Source organism: Pogona vitticeps, chromosome 1 (assembly GCF_051106095.1).
Source record: "Pogona vitticeps strain Pit_001003342236 chromosome 1, PviZW2.1, whole genome shotgun sequence".
Classification (NCBI taxonomy): Eukaryota; Metazoa; Chordata; class Lepidosauria; order Squamata; family Agamidae; genus Pogona; species Pogona vitticeps.
This window is the reverse complement of record NC_135783.1, coordinates 182,466,811-182,493,257: the sequence shown is the minus strand read 5'-3', so window position 1 is coordinate 182,493,257 and position 26,447 is coordinate 182,466,811. Positions and strand designations below refer to the sequence as shown.

The window sequence follows — 26,447 nt, the reverse complement described above, 5'->3', positions numbered from 1 at the left end:
TCGTGCGATCGAGCTTTGTCAAAGGAGGATAACTTGTGCTTACCAGACGGTTTCGCTTTCTCAACAATATCCTTAACTGGTAGCACAGACGTGGTGGAATCAGAGGCAGTTTGGCCAGCCGGGAGTCTATCCATGAAGGGGATAGGGGATCTTACTGCCTCTGAAGATGGTGCAGGAGGATTCATGGCTGTTTGCCAGAGATAAGACCGAAGTCTTTGCAATCTCTGCTTTACTGCCAGCCTGGTTAGGTTTTTGCAGGCAGGGCACGAATGGGTCAGATGTTCTTCACCCAAAGAAAAAAGGCACTGGTTGTGGCCATTGGAGAGTGCAATTTTATTCACACAAGTAGTACGTGTTTAAAAGGTGCTGGAGAGGCCATAAGAGGGGGACGGGGGGGAGGGGAAGGGAGGAAAGGAAGGGGAATAAAACAGCGGGGTGTCAATTAGGCAAACAAAGAACGCGGAGGATCACTAACTAGGCAATAAACAAAAATGAAAGCTCAAAAGAGTCTGTAAAAGCAGCCAAAAGGCAATGGAAAAGAGCTCTATCTTTCTGGAGAACTGTTCAGCTCGGCGGAAAAAAGGAACTGGGGAAGATGGTGGGTGGGAGAAGCATATACCTCGTGGAGGATCACAAATTGTTACTTTTAGCTCTAGAATCTTCCGAGAGGGTCAGCACAGGTGAAGACAATACCCATATGTGTGCATTCACAGAGGCCACAAAGAAGAACATTACTTCTTCATACAATGTATAGGTTATCTGTGGAATTTACTGCCATAAAATATTGTGACAGCTGCCAGTTTAGCATCAGATTACTGGTTAAGGGAAATGCATATTTCCCTCGTACACTGGCCTTCCAGACATGCACATCTTTAAGAGCTACTGCCTAAGAAATCAGACATGAAAACAAGCCCATGCTATTTCCCACTTTCCAATTAAATAAAAACAAAAAACAAAGATAAGCTAATTGGCCAAATGGGGCTTGTGGAAAGTTTGTGTTAGGAAAAAGAAAGTACAGTATTTCCCTCTTAAGAGAGCTTTGCGTTTAATAAGGTATTATTTGTATTGTCTCATTGCCCTTAAATGACTTTAGGAGATTATATATGGAGGTTAAGGCCATCAGTGGAACTAGTCAGGATGATGATGCCTCACCCCAACATTGGAGGGAATTTTCCTTTTGTTTATCAGTTGCTGGAGAGTGGAAAGGTTGGATGTGCTTGAACTCATTTCCTGCTCATGGAAGAACTGAGTTTGCCCTCTAGGGGAACAGAATGCTGTACTAGACAGACCTTTGGTCTGATCCATCCAGCATGGCTTTTCTTAAGCTGTTCTGTAATAATCATGAGCAACAGAAATGAAACTGGGAAATTATCACTGACTTCCAAGAACATGACTAATGAAGGAAAGAGGCAGGTTCACCTCAGTAAGGATCATCTTTATCAAATGAAGAAGGAAGGACTGTAGGAATTTTCTATGGCTGATCCTCCTTCCCATCTCTCTTCATACACCACCTCAAGATATGAATGAAGTCTCTCTGATTCTATCTCAGTCAGCAACAAGTGACAGAGACCTGGTAGTACTTAACACTTCATGCACCTTGGTCTGACAGCTGTGATTAGCATGAGTAGTCTGTCCAAGTGGGTGTGAAATAAGAAGGTTGATAAGAGATGCTCATTTTACATAATGGAAGGATAACATTTTATATGATGAGTTGTCCCCTGCTTCCTTCAACAGGTGGGAGGGACTTGGTGGCGTTACGGGTTGTAACATACAGCCCTGCTCTCACCTGTCCGTCACAGCTAGGCAGTGGAACATCAGCCAATGAGGGGACGGAGGGTGGTGCAGAAGGGGGAGGAGTAGAAATATAAAAGGGGTGTGAGGTGTGTGAGAGAGGGGGAGATGGAGAGATTGATAGATTGTTAGATTGAGAGTTAGTGATGAGCATGTTTGAAGGCCTGTGAGCCAAAATAGTCAATGAGGGAAAAGTCTGTGTGATTTAATGAATGAGAAACAGTGATTTACAACTTGATTACCTACCTCTGATTTACTCATTTTGTTTTATTATATCAATAAACAAGTTTTGTTTTGGAAGAAACACTTGTCCTTTTTAAATATTGATTATAATTGGTGGCATCAGTTGAAGAGGAAGAGTAGTGAGCACTCCTGGAGGCCTGAGTTAACAGAGGCTACAGGGTGCCCGCTAGACGGGTTAAACCACTGAAGCCTCTGTGCTGCAAGGTCAGAAGACCTGAAGTTGTAAGATCGAATCCACACGACGGAATGTGCCCCTGTCGCTTGTCCCAGCTCCTGCCAACCTAGCGGTTTGAAAGCATGCAAAATGCAAAAATGTGAGTAGATAGGTACTCGGTGGGAAGATAAACAGTGTTCTATGTCTAGTCACGCTGGCCATGTGACCATGGAGGATTGTCTGCGGACAAACGCTAGCTCTATGGGTTGGAAATGGAGATGAGCACCGCCACCTAGAGTCGGACATGACTGGACAAATTGTCAAAGGGAACCTTTACCTTTACCTTTCCTTCAACAGGTAGGAGAAAACAATGCATGACTGAGCTGGATGCTGCCTAATGAAAGAGAGCAATCATCTTCAAGTCAATCTCTGATGAGAATAGGAAGAAAACTGAAAGAGAAGAAGTGGGAGAGAGATACAGGAAGTAATCCAGCCTATATCAGCAACCCTAAAACTAACAACGTAAGTTAAAGGAAGGTCATCATAGTTCCCATCTCTCTACTGATTTCCATGTAAAGATATGAGTTGCACCCAATCACTTCCGATACATACAACTGTTTTTCTCCTAGCTGTTGAAGCAAATAAGAGGGACAACCTATGGTACAGGATGTTCCCCTCCACTACATATAAAACTCTCTTGCATGACAGACTGATTGCAAAGTAGTAGCAGAAGGAAGGCATGTGTATTGTATTCTGGTTTAGGACAGCTAATACTGCATATTGCTCACTGTGTTGTTGGGCATATATGGAAAGTGTGTATACAGTAGGTTATGGTGGCCAGGCAGCAGTCTCTCCTTGGATGCTGCACCCCCAAGTGATGTGCAAAGGATGCCTCTCATAATTAGTTTGGGGCATTCTGTTCATTGAAATTTTAAATCAAGAAGACTTACTTGTCCGTGTTTGATATGGTAGCAGCTCCCGTGGTATTCTCCTGGTTTTCTCCAACAGTTTGCTTAGTAAGCTTCTACAAAAGTTCATAAAAGTGTTATTACCAAACACAGGGTAAATGTTTGTTTTAAACTTGATCATTCTAACAAGACTATATATTCTTATCCTGATAACTAAATGAAGGTACTGCTGATCCAGAATATTTAAATTTGATCTCTGAAAACTAAAGGCAGTACAGTATTCTTATTGCCTTATCTTTTGAATGGCAAGAAAGAAGTCCTTCTCATTCTTAATTAGACTTTCTTAGATATGAAATTGTCTTGAAGAATGTTTAGAACAATTCTATTCCACAATTATGCTTGGTCTGTAGATTTGCTATGACCACAATGATGGAATGGCTATCATATCTAATAAAAGGTCAGTGCAGAACATTAGGGTAAAATATGACAGGGAGGGAAATACTGCATGAATGCCAGTCATACCTTATGGCAACACTGTTGTTGCCTACCAGTCTCACAACATGGAGGGAACCAAACTATTCTAACCAATTAAGGAGTATGGCCATAGCACCAGACTATCTCAGTATGTACACAAAAACAATGCCACAGCACCCACTGTAGCAGAGGCAGTAAGAACAAGATTGGGCCCTCCGCATGCATTGATAACAATGAAAAACACAAATGTACCTACCAGTTCCATTTCACTAGAGTCCTCAACCCTTCTGCTTTTTGCTATTGCTACAGCTACAGTGGCTCTGCCCATCCACCCTCTGCTAATATCCCTATAAGTTGGTTACACAACATTCAGCATTATTTCTTTTTGAGGCTACATTTATTTCAGTAGAGAGTTAATAGGAAGGATACCCCTGAAAACTAGAATAAGTTCTCTTGGAGATAAGGACGCTATCTACTCAACAGTCAACAGTCACTAAAAATGAGAGCAAATAGCACCATAGTTAGTTTTACTTCCAGCCAAGCAGGATTATGCTCTTTTCATAAAAATTTACTGCTGATTTGCTCGTGTGCCTCCAAAAATATGACATTTGGGTCCATGAGGTTTTATGTACAAACCTGAAAATCTGGCATACATGTCTGCACTGATAGCATAGAATATGCTGCTGTGATAGATACACCAAAGTACATTTTACGATAAACTGACTATACATGTGGAAACACAGTGATGGTCTCAAGGCAGCCAGCAAACTTCAGCATATTTCTTTTCTGCAGCTGATATTTTTGTTAAAAACTAAAAGAAATGTCTTCACCTCAGATGTATTAGAATAAGATGGCTGCAAACTTGCAAAGCCTTCTTTAATTTCAGACATCTTTTGAGCAGTCTTCTCACAGAAGTGCAGAAATGTCATCTAAGGTAAGCAAAGTAATGCACATGTACAGAAAGGTTATACTTTTAAATGTATCCGTAAGAAAGAAATATGTCATTATTTTGCTACATGCTTACATCAGCCAGTATATTAAACATGAGTAAAATGTTGAACTGTTTAAATTATGGATGAATGAATGAATCTATATTAATTGCTCTATCTGTCTGTCTGCCTGCCTGCCTGTCTATCTACCGTATCTACCGTATCTACCTATCTACCTATCTATCTATCATATACTGCCTCATTAGTGCAATGCATTATTCTGGGTGGCTAACAAACTGAAAATTAAACAATAACAGACAAACAGTGGATCAAGATGATAAAAATTAAACTTAATTTTTCCACAATACCGACTTTTAAAAAAACAAAATTCACATAGAGATTTGTATAAATTTTTGACTGTGTATCAGACAAGATATTTCTGTACCGATATATTCTCCCAGAACTCCAAGGAAGCACAGCCTCAAGATACTGGTGGAAAAGTTGCCACGTGGAGCTGCTCATCAATGTATGGAAAAACACTGACATCTTAAAATGGGGATAGACCTTAACAATGATTGTGATTTTTAGGAAGATCTATGTGACTGTGACAAGCCTACACAAGACTCTGAACAGAAAACTATATTATCTGAAGGTAAAATTAATAAAATAGCAATCAGATGCAGATGCAAAAATAGACATTGTGCACAATAATCTCTAGTACAGAGCAATAGGAGAATGTTGGCCAGTCACCATCCTGAATTTTCTGGATCTGATGCCACATTTCCGCCTGTCCCTTGATTGTTTCACCAAACACAGGGCACAAGCTACGTGTCTTTCATCTGCCACCAGTTGATTACATCAATGTTATGTATTATGCGAGCTGTAGAGGCTAATACAATCTGGAACTTTCACTCCACCTGCTCTTTCTCCTCTTAGTACCACTGCCTTCACCATCCTATGCCATCTCCCTCTTGCCCAGAAGACCTCAAGAAGCCCAGACTGCCTACCTCCTCCACCGCCACTGGCAGTGTTACATCCAGGGACCCGGAAGGGAATGGAAGTGGGGGAAGAAGGGGCTGGGGAGGAGGGAGGAGGTCTGTGTCAGCCTAATCCTGTGTGTGTGTCCTTGGCAGAAGGCGTGACTGAGTTTTCAGGAAGGCTTACAGTATTCTTCCACAAAGGTAAACAGGATTGCAGGCCCTGAAGGAGAAATTTGAAAAAGGGAAGGAAGGTTGGGGATGTGGGAAGGAGATATTATTCTTTGGAATTAATATTCCAAAGGGTGTCAGAAAGTTGTGGCCTGCACATCTGGCCATGAATTTAGGATCTTTTAGGTTTCTTTTGTTCCACCATTAGCTCTGTAAGATCCTGCCTGAGCTCCTGCAGAGCTAAAAATCAGCTTTTGCTTGTGTTATTTTAGGGGTCTAATAAAGATATCACTCTCGGCTTTGGATTGGACTACATGGCCTTTCCTGCCACTTTTTTAAGTGGTCTGAAAGGAACTTTTCCATTACCTGGATGAGAAATTGAGAAAAACCAAGGAATAGACTTAAAGCAGTCTTAAGCATATTTATTGGAGGTAAGCCCCCCTCCCCCGTATTCAGTGAGACCTTCTTAGTGTACATTTAGAAATGCAATAGTTGGACATGTGCCTGAAAACAGGTTCCACTGGATGCAGTGGGCTTATTTCTTGAGTAAATGTGCACAAGGTTTCGCTGCATATAATCCCATGCTCATTTTACTCAAAGTAAGACCTACTGAACATTGTGAGCCTTATTATATATCAGTGGTTCCCAGCCTTGGGTAGCACAGTTGTTCTTGGACTGCAACTCCCAGAAGCCCAAGGTTGCAAAGTACTACTCTGGCTAGGCTTCCCCTTCCCTTCTCCCCCCACCCCACCCAAGATTTTGTATTGGGGATCTGCAGTAAGTAAAGGGAGCTGCAAGTTGAAAAAGTTTGGGGACCATTGGTCTAGATCACTGGTTCTTAACCTTGGGTTACTCAGGAGTTTTGGACTGCAATTCCCAGAAGCCTTCACCATCAGCTGTGCTGGCTGGGGTTTCTGGGAGTTGCAGTTCAAAAACACCTGAGTAACAAAGGTTAAGAACCAATGATCTAGACTGTAGTTCCCAACCTTGGGAAACCCAGGTGTTCTCAGACTACAATTCTTAGAAGCCTTCACCAACAGCTGTGCTAGCTAGGGTTTATGTGAATTGCAGTCCAAGAACACCTGGGTTACCCAAGATTGGGGACCACTGATCTAGGACATTCAACTCAACAGAGCATTTGTTAACCATATAGAAGTACTTATGCAGTCCAAGAAACGAGCTGATACCTGATAAACTGCAAGACAGTGTGACAGCATATTACAGCGGCTGGTTCCAAGGAGGTCCACCTTCTGACAAACATCCACTTTTAGCTTATCAAACTGGGTTTTGGTGTTTCTTACTTGCCCCTGCACCTAGAACAATGAAAACCTGTAATTTATAAAAGCTTTGTAAAATCTCTTTAGGAAACTATTATCTACAAACCAATCTATTTATATTAGCTGGAAGCTCAATCATACACGATCAGACCTGGGCAAATTGCGGCCCGAAGGCCACATACACCCCACAAGCCACTCCTGTCCGGCCCGCTGGTCGTCACTCCAGTCCGGTGTTCAAGGACTTGCTCAAGTTGAACATCAAAACCATTTATAGCTTTTTGTCTAAAGTTGATCAGTTGCTTATCTTTAACATACCACAAAAAACTCTTTAGTATTTGTGAAGATTAACAAGTTTAAAATAAAAACAATCATAACATCACTGTTTCATTTTATTTCTAAGTAAAGTTGGTTTGGCCCCCAAACACGGTTCAGATTTTTCATGTGGCCCCCTATAGAAATTAATTGCTCGCCCCTGCACAAGATGATACACAGGACAAGTCAGAGGACCCAACAACTCTTGTGCCAGAATTTGCGCTAAATAAACCAAACAAAATTGGCTTCTTCCAGAGTGTAAAGTAAGTCACTACAAATAACATAAGTGCCTATTACTTTTTTGATTAATAAGGACATAACTAAAGGTGTGATCACACAGAGAAATAGAATGCATTTTGTACTGTTTGTGGAGCTGTCCAGTGTGATCTATTAGCTGGCAATTACACGATGTACAGTGGTGCCTCGACTTACAATCTTAATCCATATCGGAATGGTGTTCTTATGTCAAAATGCTTGTAAGTCAAAGCACCATTTCCTATTGAAATGCATGGGAACGGGATTAATCCGTTCCAGCATTTCAAAAAATACCCCCCCCCAAAAAAAGCACAAAGAAAGCCCCATCGGAAGGTGCTGGGGTTAAAAAAAAAACAACCAAAAATAAACAGAGCAAGCCCTGGAAGCTGCAAAAAACAAAACAAAAATAAACACCAAAACCCAAAAATAAACACTGAGCAATTCCCACGCTGGGACTGCAAAAATAACACAGCACAGAAACATAACCCCCCTCAGCTGAAAGCCACCCTGCAAAACCCACCCAGAAGTTTCTAAAAAGGAAAAAGCAGCACCTTATCAGGCAGACCGAAGCCTCCTCCAACGGCACTCACTCCCTGGCGGGGGAACCTCCTCCTGCACTGCTGCCGCACGCCCCATCCACGGAGGAGCCCTTCAGCTCAACCCAGGACCTTTGACTGCCCTTATTCATGAGTAGACTCATATCTTTTGTGGGCATTACTCATGAGTAGACCAGCACCAGAGATGGGCAGGAAGCACACCAGTTTTCTGCACCCAGCAGCGATCCGGAGCCGCCCCCGCCTCTCCCTCCTCCTGCACTGCAGGAGTAAAAAAGTTCCCTGACTCCCTTCTCTAACCATTGGGGCGAAAGAGCTACAAAGAAACAGCCTCTTCACCACCAACAGTTTGAATTTCCCGCCTTTTTCTTCTTAGGTCAAAACTCCACTCGCAAGTTGAAGCAAAATTTTGTGAGCAGAGCTGTTTGTAAGTCGAAATGTTTGTAGGTAGGGGCGTTTGTAAGTCGAGGCAGCACTGTATGGGGAATTGCACTCTCTTCATGGCTAAACTAGAGCAATTTCCCAACAAGGTTTGCTTTAAGGGAGACTGCTCCCTACAAAGTGATCCTTTCTGGTGCAGACACATGCCCTTCCTGACATCTGATTGCACCTTAAAGTCAAATTTCAAAAAACAGAATAGCAAGTATATCTGGAAGTGGAGTCATAGCAACTGGACTTCTTCCTTATTAGGTTGAAACGTTTTTTTAAAGTATTTTATTATTTTTATGACATACATATCTACAACAAACAACAACAGAAATACCTACAAAACCTACGAAACAATAACACATGAAACTAACAAAACATAGAAGACTAACAAAACAAACATATAGGCGGAGAGGTATTTCTCATACCAGCTTATCTATTATATAGATTCTGACTACAGAAATAATATATCCATGTGCATCTGCACATGTTATATTCCACATCACTATTTTAAATATCTAATTAAGCATCTAAACATCATAAATTTATAATATTTTTTTTAATTCTCTCATCTGCATTTCCATCCATCTGTCTCTCATCATATCCATCATAATATCCTCACAGGCCTATTCATTCCTCGATGATCTCCATTCTTAGCATAATCATTCTTATGGTTCACACATATTTGATATTTCCATATACATACCTTAAAACAAAACATCCAATATTGTCATCATCATTTCTAAAGTTTATAAATCACATACGGTTGTCTAACCTTAAATTTCATATCAGGCCAAATTTGCTTATAGTATGTTAGTCATGTTGCTTTATATATCAATTATATATTCGCTATAGCTATCTTAAACCAAGTGACTTCTATTATTTATTCAGCAAGTAACTTCCTTCTTTCTGGTTTCTATTTATCAGCTCTAGTGTCATCAAACCAGGATTGGCTCTCTAATCTTGTCAACATTGTCAGTGTTATGGTCATACATATTTAATGTCTCAATATACATGCCTCACAAACAAGCGTTTTCCAGTTTTGAAATGCCATCTATAATATTTTTTAAAAACATTTTCTATGTGATTGACTAATTTGATCCCAATGTAGTCAGTATTCTGGTTTTGGAGCAACATATTGCTGCCCTCAGCTTTGCCCATCCCTCCCCCTCTAGATTCTTGCTTTTCGGAACAGTCTTAAGAAACATTCTCCTTTCCCTGCCCCCCTTTTGTCTTTTTTAGTCATCCTTTGAAAAAGAGGAGTCTTTTTCTTCTTTCTCTTTGGCTCTGGTTTCTCTTCTGGTTTCTGCTTTCTCTTTGGCTCTGGCTGTTTCTCCGGCATTGAAGACTGTTCATTAAAGATTTGGTTAAGCAGTTTCTCCTTGCTTTCGATCTTTTTGTGTAAAGCAGAAAAAGTCACTTTCAGGTCCATTCTGCACTCATCAATTTGCATTTTCAAATGATTAATTATGTTCCTTTGACATTCTTGAAGAAGTTCCTTGATATGAATCATTGCCAGTTGTGATGATAATTCTCCCCCACCTTCCATGGCTGTAGCAGTCAGCAGATTAGTTACTCAAATTTCCCACACTTAAAGTCTTACGAGGGGGGAATCCATTAATGTTATTTGATTTACAGATCACCTTGTAGTCAGATACAGAGTCACGTAGATTAAATCATACAGAGTTATTTAGGGTTCTTAAGTCCTGACTTTATAGATTTATGAAGAGCCAGTTTCTCTGGGAGGAAGGGTTAAGAGAGAAAAAGAGCAAGTTGGTTTTGTTTCTGAACTGTGGCATAGTAAAGAAAACTCCGATGTTACAGGCATCTACAAGTTTATGCCGCTTGAGATCTCCTTCTTATCAGCTTTCAAATAGCAGATTTGGTCTTTTACTTGCTGTACCTTAGCAGCAGATCTTTAATCTCTGTTCTGTAGTCAGATAATAAATTTCAAAACCTCCCCATTCCGAGCAGCTAACTCACCGTCGTGGCGACTTCACGAGACAGATTGCGTGTAGGAAGGGAACTCTTCCAAAAAACAGACTGCCATCTGAAATTCGGTGGTTCCAAGGCCCCCACTTGCTAACAAGCCCCACTCTCCTGTGGAACTTGCCCCCCTTCTCCGGGGGGGGTCTCTGACTCGGAGTAAAACCCAGGGGAATCCAGAGCCCTGGAAATTCCCCTGTTCTTGCTGCTCGTTGCTTCTCCTTCTCCCTGATTGCACCTTAAAGTCAAATTTAAAAAAATAGAATAGCACGTATATCTAGAAATGGAGTCATAGCAACTGGACTTCTTCCTTATTAGGTTGAAACATTTCTCTACTCATCCAAGTAGCTCCTTCAGTCTGAAGAAGCTACTTGGATGAATAGCAAAATGTTTCAACCTAGTAAGAAAGAAGTCCAGTTGCTATGACTCCACTTCCAGATAACCTCACCTGGATGACTGAGAATCTTCACAGATATATAGCATAAAACAGGTTACTTACCTATAACCATGGTTCTTCAAGTAGACCTCTGTGAATTCACAAAATTGGGTTTGACAGCGCCGGTGCTGGTCTTCTCGTAATCTTCTAGAGCAGTGGTGTCAAACTGTGGCCCTCCAGATGTTCTTGGCCTTCAACTCCCAGAAATCCTGGCCAGCAGAGGTGGTGGTGAAGGCTTCTGGGAGTTGAAGTCCAAGAACATCTGGAGGGCCACAGTTCGACACCACTGTTCTAGAGCTTTTCTAAAAAAAGTAACAAAGTTTAGAATTGCCCCTATTGCGCATGCTCCACCTGCCTCAGCCTTCAGTTCCGTTTATTCGCCACAATAGCCTGAGCTTAACATATACATAATCAGTGACGGATAGTGAGGAGGCCGGTGGTGTGTGTGAATTCACAGATGTCCACTTGAAGAATCATGGTTACAGACAAGTAATCTGTCTTTCTTCTTCGTGGCCTCTGTGAATGCACACAATTGGGTAACTAGCAAGCTCACTTACTGGAAGGAGGGCCATCACTGCAGAACAGATGGCAAAACTGCCCTGTCAAAGCAGTGCATCACAAAGGTGGACGCAGTAGACCAGGTGGACGCTCTGCAGATGTCGGAAATGTCCACACCACGGAGCAAAGCTGTAGATGTTGTTACAGCCCTAGTGGAATGTCCTTTCAGACCTACTGGGACAGTTTTGCCTTGCAGTTCGTAAGCCAGAGCAATCGTGGAGACAAGCCATCTAGATATGGTACAGGATGAAGCAGGTAAACCCTTGTGCGGTCCTTGGAAACAGAGGAAAAGCCTTGGAGCAGCACAGAAACATTTTGTCCTAGAGGTATAATAGGCCAAGGCTGTTCAAACGTCCAGAGAATGGAGCATGCGTTCAATATCCAAGGAGGGTTGAGGAAACAATGTTGGTAACGATAAGGGTTGATTAAGGTGAAAATCAGAAACAACTTTAGGCAAAAAGGAAACATCTGGATATAACATAACTTTGTCTTTGAAGAATTGCAGGTAAGGAGTGTCTGATCTCAGAGCTGCCAACTCACTTGCTCTTCTAGCAGACGTAACAGCAAATAGGAACAATGTCTTGAATGACAGCAAACGCATGTCACAAGCTGCCATAGGCTCAAATGGGTGGCGCGTAAGCACACATAATACAAGTGTAAGAGACCATTGGGGTACTGGAGGTTTAACAGGAGGACGAATGTTTGAAAGTCCTTTCAAAAATGATTTAAGTATCGGATGAGAAAAAAAGTCACGCTGAATCAGAGTCTCTAGGCTGAAATGAGACTATGGCTGAAATATAAACTTTAAGAGTGGATAGTGCCAATCCAGAATCAATTAAGTAATGCAAATACGTGAGCATGGTTTGAAGAGAGACAGGAGATGCCTGTAACTGCCTTGATTCAGCGAATTTAAGGAAATTATTCCATTTATATTTGTAGAGGAGGTTAGCAGATGGTTTTCTAGCTTCGTCTAAAACCTCCTGGATTGATGGCAAATTTTCCAAGTCGTGAAGTGCGGAGACTGCAGATCCGGATGTAGGATATTGCCTGCATTTTGAGTTAGAAGGTGTGGCAACATTGGCAATCTGAGGACATCCACAGCCATTTCCCTGAGGGTGGAAAACCAGGGTTGATGAGGCCACCGTGGTGCAATGAAGATGGCCTGCACTTGTAGCTGCCTCACCCTGACCAGAGTCCTTTGGATTAGTGGGATTGGGGGAAAAAGGTATAGCAGATGTCCTTCCCATGGAATCATGAACACTTCCCCAAGGGAGTGTGCACCTCTGCCTGCACGAGATGCATACTTCGCACACTTCTTGTTGATGCTTGTTGCAAACATGTCTATGTAGGATAGATGCCACCGGTTGCAAAGCATTTGAAAGACGTCCTTGTTCAGCTCCCATTCGTGGGACTGTCCTGTCAAGCAACTCAGTTTGCCTGCAAGTTGATTGTCGCTTGTTGATATGTGTAGAGCTATTGGGAAGACATGGTGAAAGTAACTCCATTCCCACAAATGCACAGATAGGTAGAGGAGGGACATGGACCTCGTTCCTCCCTGTTTGTTGATATAGAACATGGCCGTGGTGTTGTCAGTGATTATTTGTACACCACGACCCTGTATCAGTGGGAGGAACACTCTGAATGCCTTTATAACTGCCATCATTTCGAGGTGACTGATGTGCCGCCTAGAGTGGTCTTAACCGACCAGATAGGCGGGATATAAATAAAATAAATAAATAATAAATCTGTCCTGACGAGACCATAGGGCATGGATCTTGTGATGCTCGCAGTGTGCCCCCCATCCTGTGGGAGTGGCATCTGTTGTGACTTGAACACACAGCTGTAGAGGTCAAAAGGAATGGCCAATTAGTAGATGCGGCCTGAAAGACCACCATTGCAATTGCTTTGCTAGTTCCGGGGTAAATAGTAATCTTTTCCTTGGGCTGTCTTGAAAAGGGTCAAATAAGTGCAGAAATAATGCTTGTAGGGAGCCCATCTTTAGGCGTACATGTGTTAATGCTGACGTTGTTGAGGCCATGAGGCTGAGTAGGTGCTGAACATGATGCGCTGAGACATATCCGTGAAGATGAAATTTGTGAACAGCTCTCACCAGTTTCCAAATGCTGTCTGGTGGCAGAAAAATTTGAGCTTTGATGGAGTTCAGTCTAGCTCCTATATAGTCCATGACTCGAGATGGTACTAGATTTGACTTCTTTACGTTTACTGTGAGACCTAGATTTCGTAGGTTACATAGAACAAAGTTGTTGTTTCAGAAGGCTTTCTGGCTGGATGGAGACACTATTAGCCAATTGTCAATGTAAGGAAAAACCTGTATGCCGTGAAGATGTAGGAATGCTGCTACTGGAGCCATGTACTTTGTGAAAGTGCATGGGGCTGTGGATAGGCTGAATGGGAGGGTGCAGAATTGATAAATCATATTTTGGGAGATGAATCGAAGACACTTTCTGTGACGTTTGTGTATTGATATATGAAAATATGTGTCCTTTAAATCTATGACTACAAACCAGTCTTTTCTTCTTAGGAGGTGAATGATGGATTCCAGTGTGACCATCCGGAAGCATCGTGGACGCAGGTAAGTGTTTAGGTCTCTCAAATCTACGATGGGTCTTATTCCGCCGTTCTTTTTTGGTACTGCAAAATACCAGGAATAAAATCTGTTGGCTATGTCTTGATGTGGTACTCATTGAATGGCTTGTTTTTGTAGAAGAGTGAGGACCTCTTCTTTCTATTGAAGGATGTAAACTTGATGTGTCCTACAGGAGGAAGTTCTATGAATTCTAAGTGGTAGTCTTAGATACTTTGAATGATACTTGGCCGTCTTTTTTATTTTATGGAGGTTCTCTAGAGAATCATCAGTCTTTTCATTGAAAAGACACTTGGCATCAAACGGCAGGTCCTCAATCTGCTTTTTGACATCTTCTATAATGCCAGAAGAATGGAGCCAAGCGTGGCGTCTCAACATAATGGCAGATGTGAGTGTCTTGGAAGCGATATCTGCAGAATGTCTTGAAGCCAGTCGTTGATGTTTTGCCACTGTAAGAGCTTCAGCATATATGTTTAAGAAACCTTGGTGTGTTTCCTCAGGAGATGCCTCCAAAGCTGGAAGGATCCTGGACCATAACTGTCTCTGATATGCTCCCATGGCCGTTTGATAGTTTGCGACACAGAGCAGAAAGGTAGTAAAGGAGTAAATTTTTCTTCCCATGACATCTAGCTTCCTCCCTTCTCTATTTGTAGGTGTTACATGCTGTTGTCCAGAAGTCCTGGAAGAATTAGATTGAACTATAATGGAGTTAGGAACTGGGTGCTTGGCGAGGTGCATCGCCATGTGTGCAATATAAACTTTCAGTTCTGTGAGCAACTGGTTGAGGCGCAGAAGGCTGGTTCCATGATTCCTTGATGAGGTTCATAAGAGCTGGAATAAAGGCTAAGTTCAGGGACTGTGACCTTTCTTGGTCAATGTCACCGAATATCAGGTCCTCTGTGGGAGGTGATGGTTGCTCTCTTTGCATTTTAAGAATCTTTGCCATCCTAGATATCATTTGCACTTATGAAGAGAAATCATCTGAAGGGGAGGATGGATGTGGGTCACCAGCATCAGACTCAAATGATTCCGCCTCAACAGGTGTTTCTGCAGGAGTCGGGGAGAAGACCTCTTCCTCTTGACCAGAAGAGACAGAAGAGAAGATTTCTTCTTGTTCAGAAGGAGAGGGCAAGTGAGTGCTCTTCCTAGGTTTTTGTTTTGTTTGTGTTGATGGTTGTTGGGGAATTGGATGCTGGTCTGTAGACTGGATCCGCTTTGGCGCCAGCTTCAACGAGTTAGCATGATTGGAAGTAGCTTTAGTACCTCCTTTGGATCGAATGTCGACATCAACATCATGTCGATGACGACATCGAGGTGGTGATGGAGAAGATGATGTCAATGTTGAAGCATAGACATAACAAATTTTCCTGCACCTACAGTAGTCTTCTGACATTGAAGACGAGTCGGAGTCATCTTGTCGACGTCGACGCCGAGATCACTTTTTGTTGACCTTAGCACAAACAGAGTTGGCTCATTTGTACTTTTTACACTGTCGAGATGACTTAGGCAAGATGACTACCTCCTTGCGGGAGGAACGGTGTCAACCCCGTGAAATATGCTTTCTCTTTGCCGCCTTCTTTCCGTGTGGAGAATTCTGCCTTGATGAGGTTGACGGCGAAAGAGGTACCGGTGACGCCCACCTGGTGTAAATAGGGCTACGATGGGCAGAGGTTAGGCTAGAGAGAACTGCTCCTTCTAGCTGACCTGGGCTCAGCGAATGGTTGAGCCCGATAGGTGATGTCTCCTGTTGGCATGGAGGCAGGGAAGCAGCAGCCTCCGAAAGAGACTCACAATCCGAGAAGAATCCTCAAGGATCGGAGACAGCAACGAAGCCATGATAGGCAGGATAGTCTTACGTTGCTCTTTAGCCTTTTCCTTCTTGTCTTGCAACATCCATTTTTCTGTTTCAGGGTTTCCTTCGGTTGTCTGGTTGATGAGGTTTTAAACATCGAGGTAAGCGCCTTTTTATTAGTTGAAACGGATGATTCTTTTGACAGTTTGTCAACCGGTTTAGGTGTCGACAAGGACAGAGAAGGGATGTTAGCCTCTGAATGGGGTTTAGCTGAAGGATTGGAAGCTGTTTCCATATCTGAGCGTTTGGAGGCAAACAAAGTCTTGTCCCAAAGATAGAGCCTTTAAGGCAGCTTTTGTAAAAAAATTTACAAAATTGAGGCTGGTGTGTGTTGCCTAGACAGAAAAGGCAGAGGTTGTGGCCGTCCGAGAATGGTAACTTACGGGAGCACAACATGCACCTGCTAAACGGTCCTGAGGGAGACATAAAGCAGGAAAGGAAGGAGGAAAGAAGGCTCACAGCGGAGACAAGTTGAGAAGGGCTGATTTCCAAGGATAATAGGATCCGGAAAAAAAGAGGAAGGGTACCACAGCAGCAATCAACAAGAGTGACGGCAGCAATCAACAAATGCACGGGAAACAAAGCCAATCCATGAGATCAAGAGTGTCCAAAACAGTCCGTGGTCAAGGGGCAACAGAGAAATATCAAAGTTGAAAAGCAGTCTGTGTCAAAACCCGAGTTTTTTTATTCAAAAAGAGTTGTCTGAAGTGAGCTCTAACCAAGAATTTCCAAGCACGATGGCGTTAAATGGAACTGAAAGCTGAAGCAGGTGGAGCATGCACAATAGGGGCAATTCTAAACTTTGTTACTTTTTAAAGAAAAGCTCTAGAAGATTCTGGGAAGACCAGCACAGGCGCTGTCAAACCCAATTGTGTGCATTCACAGAGGCCACGAAGAAGAACAAGCAGTTACAACATTATTACATTTGGGGTAATGGATTATGTTATTTACTTACTTTCACACATTTTAAGCAATGTTTAGAGACATTTGACAGGATTTTTTCTGGGTTAATGTAATTCTCTTATCAATCATATTGCAAGAGGAGCATTGTTCTGTTAGTCTTTCTGTTTTTGTAAGTATTCTTAAGGTGCAATACCAACACTGGCCACAAGAGGAAAGTGGTGAAGTAATTCCCTCTATTTTTCTGACTGTGCAGATATTGACTATGTAATATTGTTATTCTGCACAATATAACATATGTTTTGTGAGTGGAGTAGGATATTGATATTGGCCATCTGCAGCCTCAGAGCAATCAGTAGTTAATTTTTTAAAAATAATATTCCAAGCGTTGATACCTTCATTTATGGGTTTCTGTCCACCTCAGTATACATAACACATTGCTTTTGCTCTGAAGGAGTATAATAGAATGGTTACCTACCTGTAACTATGGTTCTTCTAGTTCTAAACACAACTGGGTTTAAAAGGCACTTGTGCTGGATCCTTGGAACATTCTAGAGCTTAAGATAAGAAATATTAGTAGCACATTGTCCCTATCACGCATGCTCCAACCGCCCATGCACCTCAGTTCCAAATGTCCGCCGCTGTCAAAGCCCTATAAGCTAAGACTATGAGTGATAGGAAGGCCAAGCAGGATGTGTGGATTCAAAGAGGACCACTAGAAGAACCATAGTTACAGGTAGGTAACCACTCTTTCTTCTACGTGGCCTCTGTGAATGCACACAACTGGGTGACTGGCAAGCTCACTTACCGGAAGGTGGGCCGTCACTCCAGTATGGATGTAAGAACAGCTCTCCCAAAACTCAAGTCCTTCTTGGCCCTAAGGTCCAAACGATAGTGAGTCACAAAGGTGGACGGACTGGACCATGTGGCTGTTTGGCAGATATCCGAAATATCAACACCACACATCAGGGCTGTTGAAGTCACCATAGACCTGGTAAAATGTGCCTTTAGTGCCTCAGGTGGGGTTTTATCCCACAGTTCATAGGCCAAGGTAATCGTAGACACAATCCATCATGAAATAGTCTGTGAAGTTGCAGGAGAGCCTTTACGAGGGCCATGGAAACATATAAACAACTTGGGAGAGACGCAGAAGTCTTTCATTCTAAATGTATAATATGCCAAAGCATGGCGAACATCTAACGAATGGAGCATGTGGTAAACATCTGAAGAAGGATTAGGAAACAATGTAGGTAAAGTCAATGGCTGATTGATATGAAAGTTTGAAACTACTTTAGGTAGAAATGAAATATCTGCATAAAGAACAACTTTGTCTGGAAAAAACTGCAAGTACAGTGCATCAGCCCTATGGACAAATCCATAGGCTCAAATGGTAGGCGTGTGAGTGCCTGCAAAACAACCGTTAAAGACCATTGTGGCAAAGGGGGGCGGGTGGGTAGTTGGATATTCTGTAAACCTTTCAAAAGCAATTTAAGCATAAGGTGGGAAAACAGACTAATGGATTTCGAAGCCCTCAGTTGATGGACAACAATTGCGGAAATGTAGACCTTAATGGTAGATAATCCCAAACCGAGGTCAAATAAATGACATAAGAAGGGTATCAAGGGATACCGGAACAGGCTGCAGGTTTCTTGATTCAACAAATTTGAGGACATTTCTCCACTTATAATGATACAAGAGTTTAGTAGAGGGTTTTCCAGCCTTATCAAGAACCTCCTTAATCAAGGAAGAATTATCCACACCATTAAGTGTAGGGAATCCAAATCTGGGTGACAGATTTTCCCCACATTCTGTGTGAGCAGATGTGGTAGCGATGGCAGTCTGATGAACTTTGTTGCCATCATTTTGAGAGTTGTAAACCATGGCTGCCAAGGCCACCACGGTACAATCAGTATGGCATCTGCCCGAGTTTGACAAACCCTGATGATAGTCCTTTGTATGGGGGGGTGGAAGCGGTAAAGGAGGTAGCCCTTCCATTCGACCATGAAGACATCCCACAGTGACACATTGTCTATCACCGCTCTGGAGCAGAACATGTTTCATTTGGTGTTCAGGTAAATTGCGAACATGTCTATCTCTGGATGTCCCCATCAGCTGCAAATCATTGCAAAGACTGAGTTGTCGGGTTGCCATTTGTGTGTCTGTGTATTCATTCGACTGAGTGCGTCTGCTATCAAATTGTCTCTTGTCAAGATGTGAATGGCTATCGGAAAGATGTGATGCACATAACATCATTCCCATAGGTGAACTGTTAGATAAAGCAGAGACATCAAATGTGTTCCCCCTTGTTTGTTTATATAGTACTTGGTCATAGTGTTGTCTGTAACAACTTGGACACCTTGACCTGTTATCAGTAGACAAAAAGCACGAAAGGCTTTGATGACAGCCCTGATTTCTATATAGTTTATGTGTAAGCGCTCCTCCTGTCTGGACCAAAGAGCGTTAATTTTGTGCGGACCACTGTGAGCTCCCCATCCTGCGGGGCTTGCATCCGTTGTTACTTGAATTGTGAGCTGTAACGGCCGGAATGGGTGGCCCATTAGCAGGTTTGGTATGCTTGTCCACCACTTTAACTGATGCACTAATTTCTTGGTTACAGGGAGACACATGGAAGGATGGTCCACCAGTGGATCGAATTGGGACAGGTACCATGCCTGTAGGGAGCGCATCTTCAGCCTCGTGTGAGGAAGGGCACACGTAGTTGAAGCCCTCAGACCTAGGAGATGTTGCATATGGCGTGCAGATATTGTAGCATGAGGGTGAAACGAACAAAGTGCTCTTTTTAATTTGATGACACATTCGTGAGGAAGAAACACTCACGCACGAGTAGAGTCCAATCGCGCCTCTATATAGTCTATTATCTGAGTTGGTTGCAGGTGAGACTTCTTGTAGTTGACTTTTAGGCCTAGATTTGCCAGCGTTTGCAGAACAAATTCAGTGTCTTGTATAGCCTTCTGAAAAGACGTAGCCACTACCAGCCATTCGTTGATGTATGGGAAAAATTGGTAAAAATTTTTGGCACGGTAGACAACCTGAAGGGTTCGGTGCAAAATTGATAAGCAGTATCACTGAAGAAAAATTATAGGTATCTTTGATGTCGTTGGTGAATGGATATATGAAAATAGGCATCCTTTAAATCTATTACTACAAACCAATCTCCTTGTCATAACAGATGGATGATTGATTCCAGTGTGACCATGTGAAAGTGCCTTGGATGAAGGTAAGTATTTAACAACCTGAGGTTTAGTATGGGTCTGATGCCCCCGTTTTTCTTGGGAACTGCGAAGTAATGGGAGTAAAATCCTCTTGCAGTGTCTCTTGATGGTACGCGCCGGGTGGCATGTTTCTGTAACAGTGATGAAATTTCTTCCTCTAGGGCTGGGTCGTAGGATATAACTTTTATGTAACTGGTTGGAGGAAGTTCTGAAAATTCTAATTGGTAACCGAATTGAATGATGGATAGAACCCACTTATCTTTAGTGATCTGAGTCCAATTTTTAAAGAATGGGGCCAATCTGGTCTGAGGGGCTGTAATATTGGTGTCTAGCAAGTGAAATTCAAAGGTACTGCTTTCCTTTCTTGGAAGGCTGACGGTAAACTTGGCTGCACTGAAAGGAAGCTTGAGGCTTAAAGGAAATGTTGTCTGCTAAAGGCTGAACTGACCATCCCTGTGCTTGTGGTTTTTAAGATCAGTAAGTCTGGCGGTTCTATGGTACTGGTGGTACAGTGGTGCCCCACTAGACAATGACCCCGCAAAACAACGACTCTGCATGATGATGAGTGTTTGTGATCGCCATTGCACTTCACAAAACAGTGTTTCCTATGGGTGATTTTCGCTGGACGATGTTTCAGTCCGTGCTTTGTAAGATTCCCCCCCCCCGGGACTGATGCTTCACAAGACAGCAATTTTTACAGCTGATCGGCGCTTCACAAAATGGCTTCCATATGGGCGATCTTCGCAAAACGATTATTTTCCCCATTGGAATGCATTAAACGGATTTCAATGCATTCCAATGGGGAAACACTTTTTGCAAGACAATGTTTTCGCTAAACAGCGATTTCGATGAAACGGATTAACATCATTTTGTGGGGCACCACTGTACTGTTGCTGACCAAAGGGCTACACCATTGAGACTTTTGAAATTTTGGTTGTTGCTGTATCATATATGACCTAGCCGTCTTATTTATTTATTTATTTATTTATTTATTTATTTATTTATTTATTTATTTACTTACTTACTTACTTACTTACTTACTTACTTACTTATTTATTTATTTATTTATTTATTTATTTATTTATTTATTTATACCCCGCCTATCTGGTCATTGCGACCACTCTAGGCGGCTTACAACAAATATAAAACAGATATGTGCATTAAAAATGATTTACATAATTAAACATTGCATTAAATCTTCTTAATTGTATGCGTTTTCAATGATCTCATCAGTTTTTCATTAAATAACCCAGCCCCATTAAAGGATAGCTCTTCTATGCGCGCTTTAGCTTCCTCAGCAATCCCTGACAATCTTAGCCAAGCATGGTGTCTTAACGCAATTGCTGACACCAAGGACTTGGAAGCAAACTCAGCCGCATGGTGGGATGCTACTCTTTGATGTTTTGTGACAGTTGAAGCCTCAGCATGGGCGTTAAGCAGTGCTGTTCTAGTTTCCTCAGGGGCTGCTTGAAGGGCAGAAAGGACTTCGGCCCAAAGTTGTTTTTGATATGCCCCTAATGCTGCTTGGTAGTTTGATGCCCTAAGCAGAAAAGAAGCGAAGGAATACATTCTATGCCCGAGCACATCCAACTTTCTCCCCTCATAATTGGTAGGAGTGACCTTAGCCTTGCCACCTGTTCTGGACAAGTTTGATTGAATGATAATGCAATTAGGAGCCGGATATTTTGAGAGAAACAGGGTGTCATCTCCATGGTTCTGTAATGCCCCTCCATTCTTCTAGAAATTTGCATTGAAGATGATGGTAAGCTCCCAACTTCCTTAATGGTATCCATCATGGCTTGAATAAAGGCTAGGCTTAACGGGTGAGTCATTTCTTGATTAATGTCATCAAACACCATTTCTTGTTTGGGAGATGGTGGCTGTTCAACATTTAGCTGTAGGCACTTGGCCATTCTGGATATCATTTGAAAATGTGAGGTAAAATCCTGAGAAGGGGATGGAGGGCGTAAGTCCCCAACATCCAAATCCGGTGTGTTTATATTAGGAGGAGCGTCTTCACCTATGTATAAGGAATCATCATCATTGGAGACAGATGATGCTGAGGAGTCTTCTTGGAAAGAAGGAGAGGGTGAACGTGACTTATGGTGTCTCTTTGTAGTTTGAGTCGAAGTAGAATTTTTTGTAAGTTGTTGCAATTGATTGGTAGATTGATGCCTTGTATGTAGCAGGTACGGAAACAGAGAGGTTTCTGGTCTTAGGTGTCATTTCTGCCTGCTTGGTCGAGTCCTGATGTGATTGTCGATGTTTGGTAGATTTCAATGTCGAAATTTCAGTGTCATGACTCAATCGCCGCCAACGCCTAGGTGGTGAAGATACGGTCTACGATTACCCCGTTTAACGACAAATCCGCTTGACGGTGGTAAATTACGGGGCTGATCCTTAGAAGAAGGCTTATCCTTCTTATGTTTAACAGAGGACTTTTCTTCAACTCAGTAGCTGTGATGTTTGAGGTCGACGTGGAAGCCAACGTTGAAGATTTCTTTGACCCCAATCCTGATGTTCTTTTGAGGGACTTTGTCAGAGACCTTGGTGCAGAAGCAGCCAGTAAGGATGCTGCTGGAGTATCCGAATGGGGGGTAGCTGTTTGTGCTGGGGTAGATTCCATGGCCGGTTTGGAGGGGGAAAGAGATTTATCCCAGAGATTTATCCCACAGGTAAGCCTGAAGCCTGCACTCCTGCAACTTCAGAGCAGGCTTAGAAAGTCTTCTACACTGAGGGCAGGCTTGAAGTTGATGTTCTTTCCCCAAACAATAAAGGCAATGCTTGTCTTTAAGAGGTATTTTTGCGGCACAAGAAACGCAGCGCTTAAACAGTCCTGAAGGGGCCATAAACCAATCCGGAACCCAAGGGAGAAGAATCCAATCCAAAAAACTCACTGAGGCAAAATCCCGTAGATTCGCTAGTGACACAGAAGCAATGTACAGTCCGAATTCAGTCCGAGAAAACCCCAAATTGCCGAAACAAGTCCGTAGAGAAAAGGCGGGAATCAATAAACAGTCCAAAGATCAAGCCAGGAACAATGTGCAATCATGTCCAAAATTCAAATCCAAAATCTAAAAACGTAGACAAGTTAGCCAGTAGTCAAAACCGTGAAGATTAGTATTTAGTTTCACAAAAAGATAGAGAGCTCTAGCAAAGAGGTTCCATTCGCAGTGGCGGAAAAAATTGAACTGAGGTGCACAGGTGGGTGGAGCATGCATGGTAGGACAACGTGCTACTAATGTTTCTTATCTTAAGCTCTAGAATATTCCGAGGATCCAGCGCAAGCACGGTTTATACCCAGTTGTGTGCATTCACAGAGGCCACGTTGAAAAATAAATGTTTTCATTGTCTGTTCACACACATAAAAACAAAAGAGTGTAGATTATTAATGAGGCTGTGATTCAGCTCCTTTAATATTCATTTGATCTATAAAAATGAAATAAAATAATAAAGACAAATAAAAGAAAAATAAAAGTAAGTTTTTCTCTATTCACCAAATTTAAATGGTAGGTTTGGGATGGTTTGACTTAACACCAGACAATGTAGCATATACAAAAATCACTTTGAGATTCTCCACTTAGTTTAGCATAAATGAGTGATTGGATTTTTACTGAAGTTAGAGGATTTCTCTGGGGTGCTGTGACTTCATGAATATCAAGGTCATTGTGTAGATACAGCAGCAGTAGCAGCTCAAAAGCATACAAGATAATGAAAAAGACAATGTGCTTCTTGGCATGTCTGAATGGCATATCCTGAAGCAGCAAGGAAGAACCCAAAACTTAGAATTGTCAAATTGGTTATATCCAATTCTGTTAGATCTCCAGTCCAAAGCCTGAGACACAGAGAACGAATGTTACTCTTAGGGTTAAACCTAAGATGTCGAAACCCTTCCCTGATACAGACCATAAGGCTTAGCACACCTCTGCTTTGAAATACATGCCTTTCTGAACTTCTCCATTTGTTTGAAAGTGTCAGGATCCAGTTCTTGAGAAGCATCCTTCATCCACAGCAAAGTCCCTCTATACTCTGTGCGTGCTTCCTCCATTCGGATGACTGTTAGCAAGGTATCGGACACAGCCCTCTGATTAAATGTCGCAAGTTCTTGTCCAAGGCGAGACAAAGCAGTGCGAAGAGCTAGCCTGAAGATAAAAGGCAGGAAAGAACTTTATTACAGATCACTTAATCCTGATTTTACATACTATATGCTAGTGGGATAAGAGCAATATAGGATAGACAACTCAATGAGCAGTCCTATAACATATATTAATACTGTACAAAAAATCAATATTTATTTCAGTAATGGATTCATTGTATTATTTTTGTAGCAATTATAACAAATTCAGTTCTGAGTAACAGCATTAAATAAAATATCACCACCATTAACACATGCAAACAAACCTTTGTTGGGAAGAACCATAGAGGGCTTGGCCAGTGGCATCAAGCATTCTGTTAATCTGCCCTTCACCCCGGGCTGCCTGAAACTTTAAGAAGTCTCCCAGTCCATTTTCCTGTTTAGACAAAACTGCAAAAGAAAGAAACAAGTAAATGTTTAAATTTTATTTTCATGCATGGGAAATAAAAAACATTTGTCATAATTGTTGTAACTTTCATTGGATAGATTTGTTCATAAAAGAATATGGAAGTTTTTGCATTCACAGGATTGCTTCAGATAGTAGTGAAAATGTCAAAGGCATAATCCTGCCTGTTTTGCACATGTCAGTAATATGGAACTGCTTTGTATAGCAAGTATGTAATAAATTAAAGAAAAGGTAAAAAGCAGCTTAAAATTAATGTGAATTTCTGATTCACTAATAGTGGGCACACTATATTTACTGTTATATCAGGTAGATTTCAGTAAGAATGATTTCAAAATGGACCTATTCTTCCTGGAAGCAATGGCATGCAAAAGAATGTAGCATTAGCTGAATTGTGTCCGATATGATCATCTTAAAAAAATTTTCATATGCCAGGCACTCTACCTCTTGTCCTTCATGGAAACAGGTTAAACAGGTTAAAATGGTGCTTTTTAAGGAGGCCTTATGAATTTTCTCCTCCTATGACTGACCCATTATATTAGAATTTTTTTGCTGCTTTCACCTCTCAGTTTTGTGTTTTATTAATTTACTTTGGTTATTATTACTTAATTTGTTCATTTACATGATGGGTGGGTTTTAATGTAACAGTCCAGAGTATGGCTTGCCACTAGGTGGGCTGCTGGATGTATGGATGTATGGATGGATGTATGGATGGATGGATGGATGGATGGATGGAAGGAAGGAAGGAAGGAAGGAAGGAAGGAAGGAAGGAAGGAAGGAAGGAAGGAAGGAAGGAAGGAAGGAAGGAAGGAAGGCTGGGTGGGTGGGTGGGTGGAAGGAAGGAAGGAAGGAAGGAAGGAAGGAATTCTTTTACTGTTGGTTGTTTATATTACTGTCCATCTACCAGCAAAGAGACATGACTGACAGAGGAAATCCCCCGTCTCTTGTTATTCTCACATCAGTTCCAGAGTGTAGTCCACAGGAGCATTCTGAAGGAGCATGCAAGGGATGCAGATACAACTGTAAAATTCTCCTGCCCAAATTTGCCTCCAGACTGCGAAATTGTGGCATTTGTCCCCAAAACACTGCATTCATACTTCAAGATGCATATTTTGCACATATGTACACTTTTATGAACAATGTATCATAGAATAAAATCAATATGGCTCCATTTATGTACTCTTTGATGTATGTACTTCTCTAGCCACAAAGTTTCACTTCAACTTGCAGCCGGAGAATTGACCTACAGACTCAAATGCTTTCCCTGCCTCCCCCTTCCAGTCTGTAGGCCGCTGAGATCTGCCTCTGGATGCCTTCCAGGGCTTCTCTGCCGCCATGGGAGGCCTCTCAGAGGTCCCCCCCGCCGATCGTGCCTCCGAAGCACGATCGGCAGCGGCGGGGACCTCTGAGAGGCCTCCCATAGCAGCAGAGAGGCCTGGAAGGCCTTTGGAGGTCCCCTGCCGCCCGGTGCCGCTGCTGGGAGCCACGCTGCGCCGGGCGAACCTGGCCATGCTTGGACTCCTGGACTTCCCCCGCTGGCCCCACCACTTGGCTCCCAGCAGTGGCTGCGGCAGTGGGGGACCTCCGGAGGCCTTCCCCACCACTTTGGGAGGCCTCTCAGAGGTCCCCCACCACCAATTGTGCCTCTGAAGCACGATCGGCGGCAGGGGGACTTCTGAGAGGCCTCCCATGGCGGTAGGGAAGGCCTCCGGAGGCCCCCCCGCCGACGCAGCCTTTCCCAGGGTGGGCCAGGCCTACCAGGGGAGGGCTTCCCCCGGTAGTCCCGGTCTACTGCCTGGGAAAGCGTAGTAGACCAGCCCTACCAGGGGAGGGCTTCCCCTGGTAGGCCTGGTCTACTCCCTGGGAAA

At 42.6% G+C, this 26,447-nt stretch overlaps 1 protein-coding gene across 7 annotated transcripts in view; it reads right to left on the bottom strand.

Annotated features, from left to right (window-relative positions):
• Nucleotides 1–26,447, bottom strand: part of ICA1L (islet cell autoantigen 1 like) — a 65,810-nt gene that overhangs the window by 25,994 nt on the left and 13,369 nt on the right. For 5 of the 7 annotated variants that reach the window (XM_020810328.3, XM_072978656.2, XM_072978652.2 and 2 more), the window contains 5 exons: nt 24,443–24,566; nt 23,985–24,183; nt 6,835–6,960; nt 4,401–4,499; nt 3,139–3,212 (listed from right to left, as the gene is read on the bottom strand). In XM_020810328.3, the coding sequence (XP_020665987.3) occupies nt 3,139–3,212; nt 4,401–4,499; nt 6,835–6,960; nt 23,985–24,183; nt 24,443–24,566 (622 nt within the window). Of the gene's footprint in view, nt 1–2,043; nt 2,316–3,138; nt 3,213–4,400; nt 4,500–5,560; nt 5,700–6,834; nt 6,961–23,984; nt 24,184–24,442; nt 24,567–26,447 lie in introns of those variants that run through there. The other 2 variants (XM_072978661.2, XM_072978670.2) reach the window with 2 other exon arrangements.